The sequence below is a fragment of the Colius striatus genome, chromosome 29, assembly GCF_028858725.1.
Source record: "Colius striatus isolate bColStr4 chromosome 29, bColStr4.1.hap1, whole genome shotgun sequence".
Classification (NCBI taxonomy): domain Eukaryota; kingdom Metazoa; phylum Chordata; class Aves; order Coliiformes; family Coliidae; genus Colius; species Colius striatus.
In genome coordinates this window covers 635,150-650,549 of record NC_084787.1, presented here as the reverse complement: position 1 = coordinate 650,549, position 15,400 = coordinate 635,150, and the positions used below count along the sequence as shown (strand labels likewise).

Genomic DNA, 15,400 nt, shown 5'->3' with positions numbered 1-15,400 from the left:
CTCAGCTCCTCCCAGACACGCGTGTCGGAGCCGAGGTCAACCACTGTCCCCACCCTCTGCCTCGGTTTCCCCAGCGGCTGCTCAGCCGGGTGAGGTGGCAGGGGCCCTGCTCTGCCCTGGTTTCCCCTGTGGGCACTGCTGTGGTGGGTGAGGGCTTGAGGGGTTTGAGGTGTCCAGGGGGAGGATGCACCAGCTCTCACGGCTGAGCATGACCACAATTTGCTAGTCCCTGGCTTTGCCACTGGCAGCCAGCCCCAAGGGAGTGATATCCTCCAGCCTGCCACAAATCCTGCTGACCAAAAAGTCCCCCAGGAAGGGGCGTCCCCAGCCTGGGGCTGGAGCGTGGCCCCAGCTCGGCCCTGGTGACCGCATGGGGCTGGAGCGTGGCCCCGGCTGGCAGGGCTGGGGCCTGCGGTGAACCTGAGGCTGCCTGAGCTCATCACACTGGTATGTGGCAATTAGTGCCTGGCAGAGAGGAGGTGGCGGGCACACCCAGCGTGGCACGGGGACACCCGCCCTGGCACTACCCCAGGGCCCTGACATGGGCAAGAGGGCTGCAGCACCCACCGGCCTTGACCTCAGTGTGTGGCTGGCGACCCCATAGTTCTGAGTAGGGGCACCTCCATTACCTCCCTCCGTGCTGGGCTAGAAGCTGGGTGCCAAACACTCCCGGAGGGGCACGGGAACCCTCCAAGCACAGTTTGGGACACCATGGCAGTTTGGCACAGCTCAGCACGGCCTCCCACCACTCAGCTTACCCTGGCTTGGTTTGGCAAGGATTGGCGGGGAGGTTGGCAGAGCTCAGTGGGGCTGGGCAGGGCAGGTTGGGGCTCGGCACGACCTTGGCACAGCTTTGGCACACCTCACGTTGCCCGGGCACGCGGCGAGCCGAGGGCGGGGGGGCGCGGTCAGAGCGAGACGGTTGTGGGGCATGAATGGGGCGGGGGGGGGTGCGCGGGGCGCGGCCTGTGAATGGGGCGTGAGGTGTGAATGGGGCGCGGCCTATGAATGGGGGCGTGGCCTGTGAATGGAGTGTGGTGCGTAAGTGGGCGTGGCCTGTGAATGGGGCGCGGCCTATGAATGGGGCGTGATGTGTGAATGGGGCGTGGCCCATGAATGGGCGAATAGTGGGCGTGGTTTGCAGGTGGGCGTGGTCTGTGGAGGGGCGGGGCTTGGGGCGGGGCGGGGCCGTATAAGGGCGGTGGCGGCGGCGCGGCCCCAGTCGCGGCGGGGCCATGAACGGGCTGCAGGGCTGGTGTGCGGTGCTGGACGTGCGGCCCCACGGCGAGAGCCCGGTGAGCCGCGGCACCTCGGGACCCTCCAACACCCAGACGTCTCTTTCCTTCTGGGAGACGGTTGGTGCCCGTGAGAGGGTCCCGGTGGCGTGGAGGAGGGGGGAGGGACCGGGACATGCCGTCGGTGGTGCAGGGCTGTGCATGCCCAGTATCGCGGATCTGCTGTGTTCTGGCTGATCCGGTGGTCCTGGGAGGGTTTGGGGGTCTGTGAGGGCCTGCAGCCCCTTTTTGCTCCCGGGGGAGCGTCACCCCGCTGCTGGAATCCACAGCCCTCCCGCTCCTGGGACCTTCTCTGGGCTGTCCTGCAGGACTTGGGCTCGCTGGGGTGGCTGAGGATGGTGGAGTACACCGAGGGGTACCTCGGTATCGGCCTTGGGGTCCCACCAGCCCCGTTGCACTCACAGGGGCTCCTGGGAATCCCATCCGACCCTCCGTCGCGTGCGGAAGTTGAGCCATCCCCGAATCATGTGGCGTTTTGGGTAACGCTCCCCTCAAGCAGCCGACGGGGCTGTGGCAGCGGGAGTAGGCGGCAGGGACTCTGTTTTGGTGCTTTCCTCCCCCGGTCCCAGCGAGGCCTCGCGTTTCACCTTCCTTATCGTTGGCTTTTCCCAGTCGCCGTCAGCAGCCGGCCCATCGCCGTGAGGCCGGGCCCTGGGTGGGGCTGGCAGCGCCCCAACGCTGGCACGACGCCCCGAGTTCCCCGCCAAGGGGGCGAAGCCGGCGGCTGCTCTTACCCGCGAGGCTTTTTAGCTCGGTTTTCGGCAACCAGAGGGTCCCCCAAAGGCACCGGCGGCAGCAGAAGCACCGCGCCGGCGCTCAGCTGCCTCCTCCTGCACCAGCAGCCGCCCGGCTCCCCGGCCCGAGCCCTGGCGGGTGACTCAGCTCTGAGTCTCCTCAGGAGAGCCCTAATTCCCCGCAGCTTTCCCGGCCTTATAAGGAGCGATTGCAGAGTTGGGCTCGTTTGGCTAATGGGTTATTACGGTGATAAGCGCCTCTGTAACGCTGGCGATCTCCAAACGCCGGAGCTGTTTGCTGCTGATCTTTGGTGATACCCTCTGGGTCAGGTCAGGCCTGTTCTTATTCAGCAGTCGGGACAGACGGACGGACGCAGCTCCTTCCCAGAACCTTCCCAGGGGTTGCAAAACACCGGCCTCGGGATCGCCAGCCGTGGGCCGTCCGAGGGGCCGCCTCTCCTCTGCCTGGGATGTGGTTGGGATTTACAGGGCTCTGTTTTCCCTGGGAGCAGAGCCAGTGCCTCTCCCTCCAGCCAAGCTTTTCCTAAGTGTTTTTTTTGGGGGGGTTGGGTGATGCAAAATAGACCAAAAGACATAAAATTAGCTTCAGCATCCCAGGTGCTGAAGGCATTCACATTCTGGTGGCTGGGGCGTTAGGGAGGTGTTTTCTGTACAAGGTGGAGTTTTCCCAAGCAAGAGGTGAGTGAGAGGCCCTCCATCGCCTTCCCAGCGCTGGCCACACTCGAAAGCCCTCTGACCTTCCCTGGGAAATAACAGATCAGGCCTGAAAAGCATTATCCCCTCAGCTCCAGTGCTGTAAACAGGAGGTGAGTGTTGGCAGAGCTGATTTAATGCCAGCCAGAAGATGGAGTGGAGCAGGGGAGTCCCCATGGGTCCACACCTCCTGCCTCAGCCAAGTTTGGCACCTCAGAGAGGGGAGATGGCGTGTGCCAGCCGCAGCGTCCCTCTGGGTTGTTCCAGCTTTGTGACTGGGGAGCTGCTCCTCCTGGAAACTACCCCAGCCCCAGCAAGGAGCAGATGAAACTTTGGCTGTGGAAGGGTAAAAGCAAAGTCCAGAAATAAGGGTGCTGGTGGTGCCTGAGACAAGAGCCCAGTTTGCTGCCTCCTCTCCTTCATCTGCCCGGTCCCGACCGGGCGCCGCTCGCCGCAGCCGAGGCTGCTGCAGACAAACAAGCTGAGCAGGGAGGGGTTTGTTTCAACCCAGCTGAGGCTTCCGCCTCCTGCACCTGCCTCAGCCTCCCTAAAAGCATTTGCTCCACCAAAAAAAGCTGGTTTTCTCCCCAGATATCCAAGGAGCCTCATCAGGTGTCCCTCTGGTGTCACACCGTCCCTCTGCCTCCCCTGTTCTCCCCCGGCAGGGAGGAGGACGAGGCGGCGGAGCCTTCCCCCGCCGGTATTTGCATGAGTGGTTTCCTTGTTGGTTGACCTGAGGTTTGGTAGCGCTGGTGCCGGTTGGGAAGGCATCAGCTGCTCTTTGCTTCCTGCTGCAGCCATTTGTTTTGGCACAATGGTGGGTTTGTGCAAGAGTGGAGGATTTTGGGGTCTGCCAGGACAGAAAGCACCTGTGTGCCAGCTCCGTTGTAGTTTTGGCTGTGGGGATGGAAGTGGGCTGGTGCTTGTTTCTTATCACAAGCAATTTCCTTGGCAGCCTCCCGCCCTCGCTCGGGCTTGGCGGGACAGGGAGGGTGAACGTGGGATCCTTGATGCTTGTAAACAAAGCTGTGAGTGAGGCCGCGTGCGGGGAGCGCCGTGCTGCCAGGCTGAATCTCCTGCTCCATCCCTTCACCCTCAGCCTTTCCCCACATCCCGTTTGCACAACGGGAGCCACTTTCCCTGCTATAAAACCCCGAGTTCTTGCATCCTCCCAGAGCTGCATCCGGCTGCTCTTCACGTCTTTCTGGCCACAGTTTCCAGCTCCTTGTCTCTTGCCAAGGAAAATATTCCCTGGAGTAAAAGTTGCAGCTGAGTATCTGGTTAAATGATCAGTGCTAGTGGAGCCTGGGTGAGGTTTCTCGTGGGTACTGGTGTCACCAGGGAGCGCAGGGATCTGGCCCCCGCTGGGATCCGGGCGAGGGCTCCGCGTTGCCCCGGGAGCCACAGTTGGTGTGAGCTGCGTATACAAAACATTTTGGAAACAAACAGATGGCTTGTCCAGACTTGGATGGCGAGGAGAGAGAGCACTTGGAAGCGGGGAGGCAGAAATACCTTGATGTTGCTTTTGGAGAGCAGGAGGCTGACGTGGCCAAGGTGTGGCGAGGGGCGGGCACCCGGTGCTGCGCGGGCAGCTATCCCGGCACCGCGGTGCTGCCGCCTGAGAACCCGCTGCCGTGGCAGTCGCACACCGAGCGGCTCCTGCCTCTGGGGTCCTGCTTGATAAGGACCATGAGTGACGGCTGCCTGGGTGCTGGTGAGGTCTGTCTGGGAAGGGAGGGGATTGTGCTGTGCCATGGGGGTGTGGTGTTGAGCTGCAGAGGGGGTGTAGGTAACCCCATGGAGCGTTTCGGGTGTTTGCTCGCTGCTTTGGGGCTCTTTGTGTGCTCCAGACACCTCCTGAAAGCTCCCTGAGCTTCTCACGGTGCTGAATGCGTCTGAAACACCACAGTGGTGGGAAGGATTAGGGTGGGAAGTTGAGCAGTGAAGGAAACCCAGGTCCTGGCTGGAGCCTCTGTGGGTGCTCGTGGCGCTGAGCCAGGGAGTTCCCTGCCGCTGGTCTCAAGGGCTCTGCTCTGCTGTGGCTGTGCTGGCAGAGCCATGGAGGCAGTCAATCAGGCAGAGGGATGAATCCATCAGGATCCCAGCACATGAGCTGGGCACTGCTCCTTTGGTCCTTTTCTAGGGCTGCTGCCGGATGCCGTGCGTTGGCCCTGCCGTAGGCAGCGCCTGTGCCAGCTGCCGGCTGTGACTCTGGGCAGAGGAGGGCACCCATGGAAAGGAGCCTGGCAATTGTTTCAGCAGCCTGTCTGCATTACCTCAGCCTTGGCTGGGCCACAGCTCCTCCGAGCCCTGATGGGTTTGATAAACGTTACTCACGTTCATCCTGGGGTTACTTCGCGGCTCAAATCGAAGGGGCAGCGCTGCCTCGCGCTGGGGCAGCGGCTGAAACGACTCTCAGGGAGTCTAAAGGGAAAACCTAAACCCGCCTCTTGTTGCAGGAGAGCGTGAAGGTGCTGCGGCTGACGCTGCCCAATGACCTCCCGGGCGACAGGCGCGAGCAGGCGAAGCAGAAGGTGAGTCTCACCCCGCACCTCCATCTGGGGTTGAAAACATGAGCGTGTGAGTTAACAGGGAGGGAGGGAACTGGCCTTTGGCGGAGGATCGGTCACTTTCTGCTTCGTGAGCTGGAAAACTCACCTCCTGGTCCGTGGGATGCTTTGTTCCTCTGCGAAGGGCACGGTGCTGCTTTGCCTGGAGCTGGGAGAACTGTCTGGGCAGTCTCAGCTCTCTGAACTCTGCTGCTGCCGTCTCTTGCAGCCGGTGGGAAAAGCCTTCGCCATGGTGGCCAACAGATCCAGCAATGGTCACTCCTTGGCCTCTGAATGCATCAAATCCAACGATGGTGACGAGGAGATCATCAAGGTACAGTCCTTGGCTCCTTGGCTGCAATGCAAAGTGATCTTATTAAGTGATTAAGCATTTATTAAGCTGGACAAGGGTTTTTGTCTGAAGCTCCAGTGGCAAAACGTTCCCCTACAGGTTGTGGTTGGGTGGGCAGGAGCGGTGCAGGGCTCCTGGCTGGGAGCACCCTCTCAATGTTTTCCCTGGCATTGGGGGCACACAGAAAGGACCTGGGGCAGCTGCAGTGGGTCTGCAGGATGGGGGTCTTGGAGGAGGAGTAGCTTCAAAAAACACCAGGGAAGGTTGAGTGCAAAGGGGAAACCTGTGGACAGAGTGTCTTGGGGAGTGGTGGGATCTGGTGTCTCAATCCCTGTGGAGCTGGACTTGGTGCTGGGCTGGCTGGAGTCAGGTTGGTCTGACTGGGTTTGGGAACAATCTGACCTCCTGCTGCCATCTGTCCTGGGCAGGTCTATCTGAAGGCCCGGGCTGAGGGCACCATGAACCATGAGGAGCACGTCAACCAGCTGAAAAGCGAAGTTCGTTACATTCAAGAGGTAGTTCATGTCCCTGAGGGGCTTCCACTTGTGCACCGTGGCCTGAACTCGTGGGGGGCTTGTGACTGGGGGCTGGGGCTCTCTGCACCCATGGGGGCTTGTGACTGGGGCTCTCTGCACCCACGGGGGCTTGTGGCTGGGGGCTGGGCTCTCTGCACCCATGGGGGCTTGTGGCTGGGGGCTGGGGCTCTCTGCACCCATGGGGGCTTGTGGCTGGGGGCTGGGGCTCTCTGCACCCATGGGGGCTTGTGGCTGGGGGCTGGGACTCTCTGCACCCACAGGGGCTGTGGGCTGGGGCTCTTGGCTTCCCTGGGACATCCCACAGGCTTCACCCCACGATGCCCACACCAGCTGTGGCACTCGAGCCCCGGCGGAGCCCCAACCACTCCGGCAAACTGGCAGCGGAGCTGAACTCTCCAGTTTGTTGACTTGCCCGTACAGGGCAGTAGTCTAATCAAGCACCATAAATTAATTCAGCCTGACTAATTGCTCTGCTATATGGACTGAATTTGAAGAGAATTGCGCGATGTCTTTCCCCCAAGGCTGTCCCCTGCGTGCCTGGGTGCGGCACAACCGGAGCCTCTTGTTAAAAGGCAGTTTCTTTGGTATGTCTCATCTCCCAAAGTAAACTGGATGAGGAGGCTTTTGGAAGATTAACCCTTCCCTCTGCTGCTGGTGGGGATGTTATTTCTGGTTGCGAGGCACGGCAGCGGTTGCATGGTCTGGTCTGAGCAGCTTGGCCTGATTTTAAAAAGGAAAAAGGGAGAAAGAGAATGTAAATTTGGGTTTGCTCTCACAGGGGAGTCTCTGTGTTCTGGCCCCAGGGAGCAGCAAGGGGCAGATCTGGTAGGGCGGCCGCCAGATCTTTTACGTCATCCTTCTGACTCCTCTGCCAAAACACTCGTTTTTTATCCCCCCTTGAAAGAAAACAGCCCGTTCCCGTTGGCTCCTGCCTGCAGCCCAGCCCTGCCTCCCTGCTGCCACGCTCCGGGGGTGTTGCTCACACAGACCTTATCTCACAGCCACCTGGATGCTGCAGTTCTGCGTGATCCTCGTGATCCTTCCCACTCCTGGGGTTTCAGCTCTTCTGAGCTGAGCTTTCCCCACAGATGGAAAGAGGAGTTGGGTTTTAAAAGGGGCTCTTTCCACTGGTTGAGTGGGAGTTTGGGCCAGACGAGGTCTCACACACGCAGCTCTGTCAGGACGGCTGAGGCAGTGTGACTGCACAGCACGACTTCATCCTGCAGCTGAGAACCAGAGAATTGGCTAAACCAGCGTGGTGTGGCAGCAGTGCCCATCTGTCCACGTCCCAGACAAGTGCCCTGCGCTGGGCCCTGGTGTGCAAACCCTGGGAGTGGCTTGGTCCAGCGGGATCAGTGTCACTGCTCATTGTCCCCGGGTCAAGGGCTCCGTCGCACGTCGTGGTCTCGCTTTGCCCCTTCTCTGCTCTCCAGCTACTTCCCCCCAGCACCTCAGGGGTCTCAAATCAAGGGGCAGGGACTTGGCTGTGCTGTTAGTGCTGTGAGAAAGCCTTTTCTGATTATTTTTTGAAGAGCATTGGGGCAGCATTTGCTGTAAATCATTCCCCTGGCTCCCTTGCTCTGACTGATTTGAGTAGCTGTAAGTCAAGCCCATGCTTGTGGGCATCCTGCAGCGTGGCAGGGGGAGCTGGGGAGCAGCCAAGGTCCTCTCAGCTCTGCAGAGGTGAAGTTGGTGAGGAATCAGCAGCACCTCCACCTTGTTGCTTTATCTTAAAATGTTGGTCTTGGCTTTCCTTGTCCTGATTGTGTGAGGCAGCTGCCTTCCAGGGGCTGTGCCTGCCAGGGCCGGGGCTGCGTGCAGGCAGGGCTGTAGGGCCAGCAGAGGGTCAGGCTGGCGCAGGAGCTGTCGGTTTCTGTTAGGCTGAGTGACACTGTCCATGCAGACTGAGCTAAATCGACTTGCCTTTGCCAGGCTAGAAGTTGTTTGAAGAAGCTGCGGGAAGACTTAAGTAGTAAACTTGAGAGCAGACAAGGAGATAAACAGCACACACAGGTAACGGGAGCCCTTCTCGGGTGTTAAATGACACTGGCTTGTTAAAGATATCACCTTCGGGTCGGACAGCGATAGGAGGTGCCATAATGAGTGAGGTGCTTGTTGGCACCATTTACAGGCAAAATTGGAACCTCCCCCACCCTGACCCCCAAGCACGTGGCGAGGAGTCAGTGAGCGAAACGCCTTGGCACGGGGCTGCATGCTCAGCTGCAAACCCCCCACCCCGGCCGGGAGTCGCTGCGGTGCCCCAGAGCTGTCTGTGTGACACCCCCTGCCCTCTGTGCTTCGCTCATGTAGGTCATGCTGGAGAAGCAGAACGGGAGCTGGCTGTGCCCCGAGTCCTGGGAGGAGCAGGTATGGAGGTGGAGGGGAGGATGGCAGCTCTGTGGGAGGGAATCTGGGGTTCGGGTTTGGGATCTTCCCCTGATCAGTTTGTGAGTGGACGCTCCTGCAGCAAACTCCAGGTTTTTTATCAAGGTCAGCTCAGGAACAGAGAGCAGCTCCATCAGAGCAATTAAAAACGTGCATAATGGGTGTTTCAACCTCTGCACCAGGAGGGTTTTCAGCAGAACAGGAGTTGGTGACTATTTCTCCATCTCTCCGTCGTTCCCCCGGCTGGGGCAGGTGCGCTGGGCTGAGTTTCGAGCTGGGTTGCTGCAGACCTGGTTGCCATCACAGGGTTTCAGGTTGCCCAAGCGCAGATCAGGGTGGCATCCTGCAAACAGGGCTTTGGGAGGCAACCAGAGGCTACTGCACACGTTATCTCAAAGGCTGGAAGCTGTCTCTGTAGCGTGGGAGGTGAGGACAGGAGCGCCTCTCATCTCGTTTCAAGCTGAGAAGGGATGTTACCGGGCTCTGTCTGCCCACGTCGGGGTGGGGGGAGCTCCTTTGATGCCTCCCGACTGCTCATCCTCTGCTTTCCGTCCCTGCAGGAGGATGAGTGCTCGGGTGAGGACGTGGAAAAGATCCGGCAGACGGCAAAGAGGCTGTTCACGAAGCTGCAGGAGGCTGAGAGGCGGCATCAGTTGGAAAGGAGAGCCTTTGAGGTGACACAGCGTGGGGTTTGGCTTATTTGGGTGGATTTAGTTCTCTTTGGGAGTCTGAGGAGCTGCGTGGGAACACGAGTCTGGGCTGCTCAGGGTGTCCAGCTTCCCCTCACAGAGCAGTCCAGAGCCTGCAAACTGCCTCCCCAATTGCCCAGTTGAGGTATAAACCCTTTCCCAGTTAAAAACCAGGTGAAATCAAAGTGGCAGGAGATTGGAAGGCAGATGTGTATGTGTGTCCCCTCCTCAAATTGTGCCAAACCTCTGTTGCCTGCAGCCAGGCTCAGCGTGACAGGGATGTTTTGTGGGGAGTGGAGACTGAGTGGGCAGATCCCAGCCACGTGCTGTGGCTGTGCTGGCCATCAAGGCCCCCAGACCCATCATGTGGGTCTCCTCAGCGGCCAAGCAGTGCTGACGAAGCTGCTGCAGCCTCCTCCCTCCCTCAGCCTTGGTGATTAATGGTCCCTTTAGGTTTGTTTTCCTGTGACTTGCTCATGTCCCGGATGGGCTGTGCCTGAGCGCGTCACCCTGAGCGCTGGTGGCAGCGGTGACATCCCGACTCCCATCCTGTCCCACAGACCAAACTGGTCCTGGTGGCCTGGAGGGGGTTCCCCAGGGGACAGTTGTCTGCTGGGGAGGTGGGTCTGAGCAGCAGCCGCTTCCTGCAGCGGTGGCCACGTGCCCTCAGGATGTCAGGCCTCGTGCGTAGGAAGCCGTTGAGTGGTTCGGTGGCATTCTGGGGTCTTTGGTCAGTGGCACTGAGTGGCTGCGGGCCCTCAGCCCCAGGGGTCCCGTGGGTGGGAGTTTGGGCATCCATTGGTCCTGTCAGTGCTGCCCAGACATTCACAGTGTGCCATGTTGTCTGAGCCTGCTCTGCATTGGTCACCTCGTCCCCTCCTGGCTCCTGAGCCCTGGGCTGGCTACTGAGTTGGCTCCTTGGGTCAGTGGCCCACAAGGAGCCCACGAACAGCCTTGGAACGCATGTGGCTGAGAACCAACATGTCTCTTGAGGAGCTTTTGTTGCTCCACTGCTGAAGCACTCGCTCCTTTGAAGTGCTTTGAAGCCAGGGAGCTCTCTGAAGAACCTCTTTGCTCTGAAGCACCGTCAGGCTGTTTGCTGTGACGCCTGACTGCCTTCAGCAGCATCTGCCTGCCAGGGCCCCGAGTGCTGCTGCGGCTTCACGGTGCTGCTGGGGAGAAGAGCTCCAGCGGGTCGGGGTCAAGACATCTCTGTCTGTCTTGCAGAGGACAGTCTCGCAGTACCAGGAGGAAGCAGAGCAGACGAGCTCTGCCCTGCGGAGAGCGGAGAAGAGCGTGGTGGAGAAGGAGGTGCAGGTGGATGAGCTGCAGAGGCTCCTGGCAGGGATGGAGAAGGTACCGGCTCTGACGCCACGGTGGGGCTGAGGGGAGAAGTGGAGCTGCCTTGTCCCACTCTGCTGGGGTACAGTGGGAGAGCCTGGGGGTGATGAGTTTGGCAGTGCTCAGCACAAGACCCTTTGTGGTGGATCTCAGACCAGCTACCTGTTCCTGCCACAGAGGATTTCACTTCCCAGCTGGGTTTAACCTGACAGAGTCGGGCTGAGACGGCTGCTGGGAACGGCTGAGAGTCGACTGTTGCTCATTTAGACTTGCACCTCTCAGGTCTAGAAGATCTGGTCGGTCTGTGCAAGCTCTTCCAGGTCTCCTGGAGACGAGCACACAGTCCAGACAGCGCCCAGCTCTCCTTTGCATGGGGGCATTAACACAACCTCCAGCCTCCATTACATACTCTTCTTAGCTGCTGCCTGCTCATACCACTGTTAAAGCCCTAAATCAGCTCAGCATGAGCACGGGGGTGACCCGGGAGCGTGTTCCCTGGCTCGGCAGCGGGGGAGGAGATGGGCTGGTGTATCCTGGGGGTGAAGGAGCGAGAGGCTCGCTGCGGGTCAGCTCTGCGGGTGCCCCGCTCTGTCTGCCTCACGCATGGGAATGCAGTTCTCGTGACAGCCGCCCGCAGAGCTGCCTGGCTGCCGGGCTGTTTGCAGCTCCCCGCCGTGCAGCGCGGGCCCAGGAGCATGTGTTGCGACTTGTTCCCGCGCGCGTAACTCGGCCTCTCGCTCCGCCGCAGGAGCACAGGAGTTTGCTGCTGAAGATGAAAGAAGGCGAAGCAGAGCTGGCGAGGCTGAGGAGCGTGGAAGATGACAAGCTCGCCGAACAAGACCGGTGAGGCTCGGCCTCCGGGCTCGGCTGCCAACTCCAGAGCGAGCCCACGCCGCTGGGTCGGGGTGTCAGCTCGCTGGGGCATGACTGCACATTCCTGCGATGGGTGTGCTCGCTCTCTGGCTTGCAAAACAGCACCCTACTCCCCAGAGCTGACTAATCCCCAAATACCTCCCGCAGTTTTGCTTTGCTCGGAGAGATCCGGGTTGCCCAGAGACCTCTAGTGGCCCCGCGGCCAGCCGGCAGCTCGGGGCAGCTCCCCGGGGGCTCCGGAGCCGCCGCTTCTCCCGTCGGATTCCTTCCACCCAGCCGGTCTCCCGTGTGCTCCAGGGGCTAATTGGCAATGGCTTGTTTCTGGAAGGCCTTGTTTGTGGCCTGACTCTTCCTGATGTTCCTGTGTCCCCGCAGTCTGTGGTTGCTCGTCTTTGTGGCTCCTGCTTGAATGGGTTTTTTTGTCTCTGCCTCTCCTTACCAGTCTAATCAAAGCATTTCAGGAGCTGCGCGGCTGGAAGGGAGAGCTGGCTGATAATGAGCTGCTCTGGGCATAGCTGGGTGGATGCTCTCTTCCTGGGGAAGCCATCTGATGGCTCTCCTAGACTCTTGTCCTCTCGTTTTTGCCAGGTCAGCCCAGCTGGAGAAGGAGGTGGCCATGCTGCGGGAGAAGATCCACCACCTGGATGACATGCTGAAGAGTCAGCAGAGGAAAGTCCGCCAGATGATCGAGCAGGTGAGAGGGGCCTGAGAAGGCAGAGCCTGGGAGGACTTGGAGGGGACTTCAGAAGAGAAAGGAGGGGAAAAAAAGAGAAGTTAATTCCCTTAAAGCTGCTTGGAAGCAAAGAGTTGTGGGTTCATGGGGCTGTGAGGCCCTTTGCAAACCAAAGGGACACAAGTTCAAAGGCAGAGCAGCAGGGACTGGCCCCCGGGGTGACAGCCCAAAGGGCTGCGGTGTGAGCTGCCCCAGGCCAAGGAGGGTTCGAAAAGGAGGGTAAGGAGAGTGCTGAAAGAGTTAAACTGGGCGAGCAGAGGCTCCTTCCCCCAGGGTTAAGTCTCAGACTTAATTTGAGGCTTGGGGTTTTGTTTTTTGATTGGTTTTATGCAGCCCCTGGAGTTAATGTGGGTGGCAGCAGGCAGGAAGGTGTCTGGCCCAGCTGCCCTCCTGCCTGGGCATTTCTCCCTGAGAGGGATTTTCAGCTGCTGTGAACGTTTCTCTTCCAGCTCCAGAACTCCAAAACAGTGATTCAGGCCAAAGATGCCGTGATCCAGGAGCTCAAGGAGAGAGTCGCTTACTTGGAGGCTGAGGTGGGTCTTTAGTGGGGCCATCTCAGGGATGGGGGTGCACAGGGTCCACTCCCAGCTCAGCCCCTCCTGGTGTGACTGGGTCTGTGCTGACCTGTGGGTCGTGGCTGAGCTCCCTCGTGGCCGTGGGCTTTGTTCTGTGCAGCGAAGCCCTTCCATGGCACTGCAGAACATGCCCCCTGCAGCTCTGAGCATGTTCCCTGGGCTGGTGGGATGGTTTCCAGTGCAGCCAGGATGGCTGGAGCAGCTGTGAACTCGAGATGAGTCCAAAATAATCTCATCAAGCACATTTCTCTGGCAGCAAAGCCTTTGTTAGGTACAAAGCTGCAGCTGAGCGTGTGTGTGTCGGAAATGAAAACTGCATTCCAGCCTCTGGGACTGTAACAAGTGTCAAACCCTTCTCCTTTTTTGGAGGAAAACTGAATCTGTGTTGGCACTTCCAGTGCTTTGTTCCCTCCTCAGTAGCTTGTTTTGCTGATTTCTGTGTGGGGAGGGGGTGTGAGCACAGCCAGCCCTGAGCCAGGGCAGAAAACAGATGCAGAGAGGGGTTGTGTGCTGGTGGGTTCTGTGTCGGGTGTCCTGCAGGTCTTGCAAACCATCCCAGCTCCCCTTTGGCGAGTGGAGCTGCGTTTCATTTCCCTCAAGAAAAAGCAGCCCCATGACAAGAGAGATTCTGGGAGGGTTCCTCAGCAAGGCTCTCTGTGTCTTGCAGAACCTGGAGATGCACGACCGCATCGAGCACCTGATCGAGAAGCAGGTCAGCCACGGCGGCCACAGCTCCCGCGCGCGCTCCAAGTCCGAGTATGTGAGCAGGTACGTGGGGAGCTCCTGCCCAGAGGCTGCATCTGCAGGCACAGCTCCTTACCTGGGGCAGCAGGAGCTGGTGGGCTCAGGGTTGCTCTCCTGGAAGTGTTGTGGTGGTCTCTGTTTGCAGAAAGATCTCTGTTCCCTGGAGTGTGGCCAGAGCCAGGCACAGGAACTAGGGGAGGGGCTGAGGGATGTTGAGCCTGGAGAAGAGGCTGAGGGGAGACAGCAGCACTCTCTGACACTCCCTCACAGGAGGCTGCAGGGAGCTGGGGGTCGGGCTCTGCTCCCAAGTAACAAGAGGAAACGGGCTCCAGTTGCCGCAGGGGAGGTTGAGGCTGGAGCTGAGGCAGAACTGTTTCCCTGAGAGGGGTGTCAGCCCCTGTGCCAGGCTGCCCAGGGAGCTGGGGGAGTGCCCAGCCCAGGAGGGATCCCAAAGCCCTGGAGCTGAGGTGCTGAGGGGTCAGTGCTGGGCTGGGCAGGGTGAGGGGAAGGCTTCAAGGGCTCTAACAACCAAAATGATTCTGTGATTCCTTTGTCTCTCCTTCAGGGAGTGGACAGGGGACAGAGGTTTTAGGGGGCAGTTATCACTGACCATGGCTGGAGCAGGACCTTCTCCTTCAGGTTCTGCCCACGCAGTTCATCTCTCTGAACAAACCCCTTTCTCTCTTGCAGCAAAAGGCTGACGGGCCCCAAGCCACTGCCTCTCATTCGAGTAGTGGAAACATGAGTTCCGAGGGCTGGTCCGAGCCAAAGACTCTCCCCTTGTTCTGGTTGACTGGATTTCCCTGCTTGACTGCCATCCCCTGTGCTCCCGGGGTCTCCTCAGAGGGCTGTGCCCTGGAGAGAGCTGTGGCAGCCGAGGGCAGACGGGGCCGGGGCCGGTCCTGGCAGAGGAAGGAGGTTTGGGGAGCACCCACGTGTCTGTGCCCATGGGGTCCCGAGGTCACAGGGTGCCAGCTGGGAGGCCCCAGCGTGGGCACAGGGGCTCTGTGGCTGGGGAGCCGGCCTTGCTTGCCCTGGCCAGTCCTGGGGTTGCTCTGTGAGAGCTTCTGAAGGTCCTTGTGCAAACAGAGCTCCCCTTTTGCAGCTTGCCAACACGGACTCGGGCTTTAACCACCTGGTGTTTTGGTGAATGATTAAAATACAATAACAATAATTCACTCTGGCAAAGAAAAGAAACCCTCCTGCAACTGGGCTCCTTCCTGCAGCAGCACCCACTGCCTGGCAAGCTGGGAGCCTCCACCTCTGATCTCCAGCACATCTCTGGCTGCTCCGGACTTGGCCAAGGCTGAGGTGGCCAGAAACGATCAGCCTCTGGCTGTGCTTTTCCTGAGAGCACAGAGAAATTGTTACCCGGTGTCGTGTTTGAACCCAGAGGCTGTTTGGTTTGTTACCTGTATTTATTTCAATAAATTATTGGTGTCTTCCACTGATGTGGCCACAGGCAGGAGGGGGAGCACAGCTGAGAGCTGCCTGTGCCACGTTTGAACTGGAACATGCCAGCCTGGCTGCCTGTCCTGCTCCTGCAGAGGAGTTTGGGTACAGGCACAGGCGAAGTTGTTGGTGTTTGTACTGACATTGTTAATACAACAATACACGTGCCTTCATCCCTCCTGGTGTCAGCTGAATAAATGTGGGAAGGGGCTGGGCTGTAGGGGGGTTGGGGGTCCCGTGTCCCACCTTCTCCAGCTGCCTCTAAGCACCTTCTTCTCTCTTCTTGCTGTTGGTGTCAAGCTCTGCCCAAGCCCTCCCTTCTCCCATTGCTACCACAAACCCATCTGACAGGCACTCCCTTAACTCTCCATTCATATTAGAAAGCTGCCTTCCTTTGTTACATTATCACACTGAGGGGTATAAGCTCT

The 15,400-nt window shown here is 59.3% G+C and overlaps 1 protein-coding gene across 3 annotated transcripts; it reads left to right on the top strand.

Moving 5' to 3' along the window:
- Positions 1-1,209: 1,209 nt before the first annotated feature.
- Positions 1,210-15,150, top strand: TUFT1 (tuftelin 1). 3 transcript variants are annotated; one of them, XM_062016124.1, is made up of 13 exons: positions 1,210-1,295; positions 5,203-5,277; positions 5,522-5,626; positions 6,073-6,159; positions 8,113-8,193; positions 8,491-8,547; positions 9,126-9,239; positions 10,482-10,610; positions 11,344-11,438; positions 12,057-12,162; positions 12,651-12,734; positions 13,444-13,544; positions 14,211-15,150. In XM_062016124.1, exons 1-13 carry the CDS (start codon positions 1,236-1,238, stop codon positions 14,263-14,265), a joined length of 1,149 nt encoding a protein of 382 aa, XP_061872108.1. In that variant the 5' UTR covers positions 1,210-1,235; the 3' UTR covers positions 14,266-15,150. The 3 variants fall into 3 exon arrangements, with proteins under 3 accessions (XP_061872108.1, XP_061872107.1, XP_061872109.1); XM_062016123.1 differs by having other exon boundaries at positions 1,210-1,355; XM_062016125.1 differs by lacking the exon at positions 8,113-8,193 and having other exon boundaries at positions 1,210-1,355.
- Positions 15,151-15,400: the final 250 nt, after the last annotated feature.

Bases quoted from the DNA above. Each gene is read 5' to 3' on its own strand.
- TUFT1 (XM_062016123.1), top strand. From the start codon at position 1,236: ATGAACGGGCTGCAGGGCTGGTGTGCGGTGCTGGACGTGCGGCCCCAC. The intron at 10,611-11,343 runs GTACCGGCTCTG...GCTCCGCCGCAG, and splicing joins TCCTGGCAGGGATGGAGAAG to GAGCACAGGAGTTTGCTGCT. The intron at 12,163-12,650 runs GTGAGAGGGGCC...TTTCTCTTCCAG, and splicing joins TCCGCCAGATGATCGAGCAG to CTCCAGAACTCCAAAACAGT.